This window comes from Galeopterus variegatus, unplaced genomic scaffold (assembly GCF_000696425.1).
Source record: "Galeopterus variegatus unplaced genomic scaffold, G_variegatus-3.0.2 Scaffold2264, whole genome shotgun sequence".
Taxonomy (NCBI): Eukaryota; Metazoa; Chordata; class Mammalia; order Dermoptera; family Cynocephalidae; genus Galeopterus; species Galeopterus variegatus.
The window spans coordinates 41,680-42,925 of record NW_007728375.1 but is presented as its reverse complement, the minus strand read 5'-3'; the positions used below and the strand labels follow the sequence as shown (position 1 = coordinate 42,925).

Here is a 1,246-nt window from a genome sequence, read left to right as displayed (position 1 = left end):
TTTTCTTCCCAGGGATCAATCTAAAATTCTGCTTAAACCATGTTTTTTAAAGTTTTTATTGAGATGTAATTCACATACTACAAAATTTACCCTTCCTGAATTGAATTCGAGTTTAGTATTTGTGTTTTTCCAGCTTAGCTCCCTGAGGGCTTTGGGGCACACTTCTGCACGGAGCAGGTGCTGTTGGGCAGGCCTGGCATCGAGAGCAGACAGGCTCCATGCCTGTGCCCTTCCACTCACACAACTTGGGGCAGGAGACTTCACCCTTCACTCAGTGCTGCAGTAATCTCCAGTGTCTCTTTTGGCAGGTCAGATTGTTTGTGTTGAACGGACTGTCATCTTGCTTCAAAAGCCCCTGTCATGTGTTGCCTCTGGTGCTCGCTTCTGTGAGGTGACTGGCCCAGTGATGCTAGATGAATTGGACTCTGCTACAACTGCCAACTCCATCTGCAGCGTTCAAGGTGGGCAGCTTCTCACTGGAAAGGGTATTTATGTTTTTTTTAAATACTGTGTTTATTCACCGAGTAGTTGTTGAATGCCCGCAGTGCTTCAGACATTGGATGCGTAAGGAATGAAATGAGAAGTCCTAGCATCTCGGACTTAGAGTCTATACAAAGACACGAGTCAGTGAAGTACACAAACAGACACAGGCCTGCAGCCCTCCGAGCACTCCAGCTGCCAATGATCTGGCTCTCGGGCCAGGACGGGCTTCCTACAGACAGGAGGCTTGAGCTGTGTTCTGTGGGGCAGGTGGACTAATCAGGTGGGTGGGGCAGGAGGAACGGCTCACGGGAAGAGAGCAGGACCTATAAAGGCTGCTGATGGGAGAGAGAGCACTTGGCTCCTGCCCCTAGTTCACCCAGGCCACATTGCAGATACCAAAGCCCGCAGCGTGGATCTGTGCGTCTGTCCCAGGGTTTATCACTGCAGGCATGCACTATCTGTGTCATGTGCTTGCTTCCGTTATGCAGTAAAAAAGGCACATCGGTCATAGGGACACCACCCTGCCCTGTCCATTGCTCATTTAGCTCTCTTCCCAACTTAAAGCAAAGAATTTAGTAAATACAGTGGGTTTTTCTATGACTAGAATTTCTCAAGTGTTAGTGGAGAACAGTATTTCTAAAAAGTAGAGGAAATAGGCTGTGGTTGGCCATGTATTTCGCTTGTATTATGATGAAAAGTTTATTTCTGTGCCCTCATCTTATAAATTGTTGGGATACCCATTTCTGATTAAGCTAGTTGTGTG

At 47.4% G+C, this 1,246-nt stretch overlaps 1 protein-coding gene across 1 annotated transcript in view; it reads left to right on the top strand.

The window, feature by feature from the left end:
* LOC103597282 overlaps positions 1–1,246 on the top strand; it is a 128,703-nt gene that overhangs the window by 104,570 nt on the left and 22,887 nt on the right. Inside the window, exon 11 of the mRNA XM_008581098.1 lies at positions 309–485. Within this exon, the coding sequence (XP_008579320.1) occupies positions 309–485 (177 nt within the window). The remainder of the gene's footprint in view (positions 1–308; positions 486–1,246) is intronic.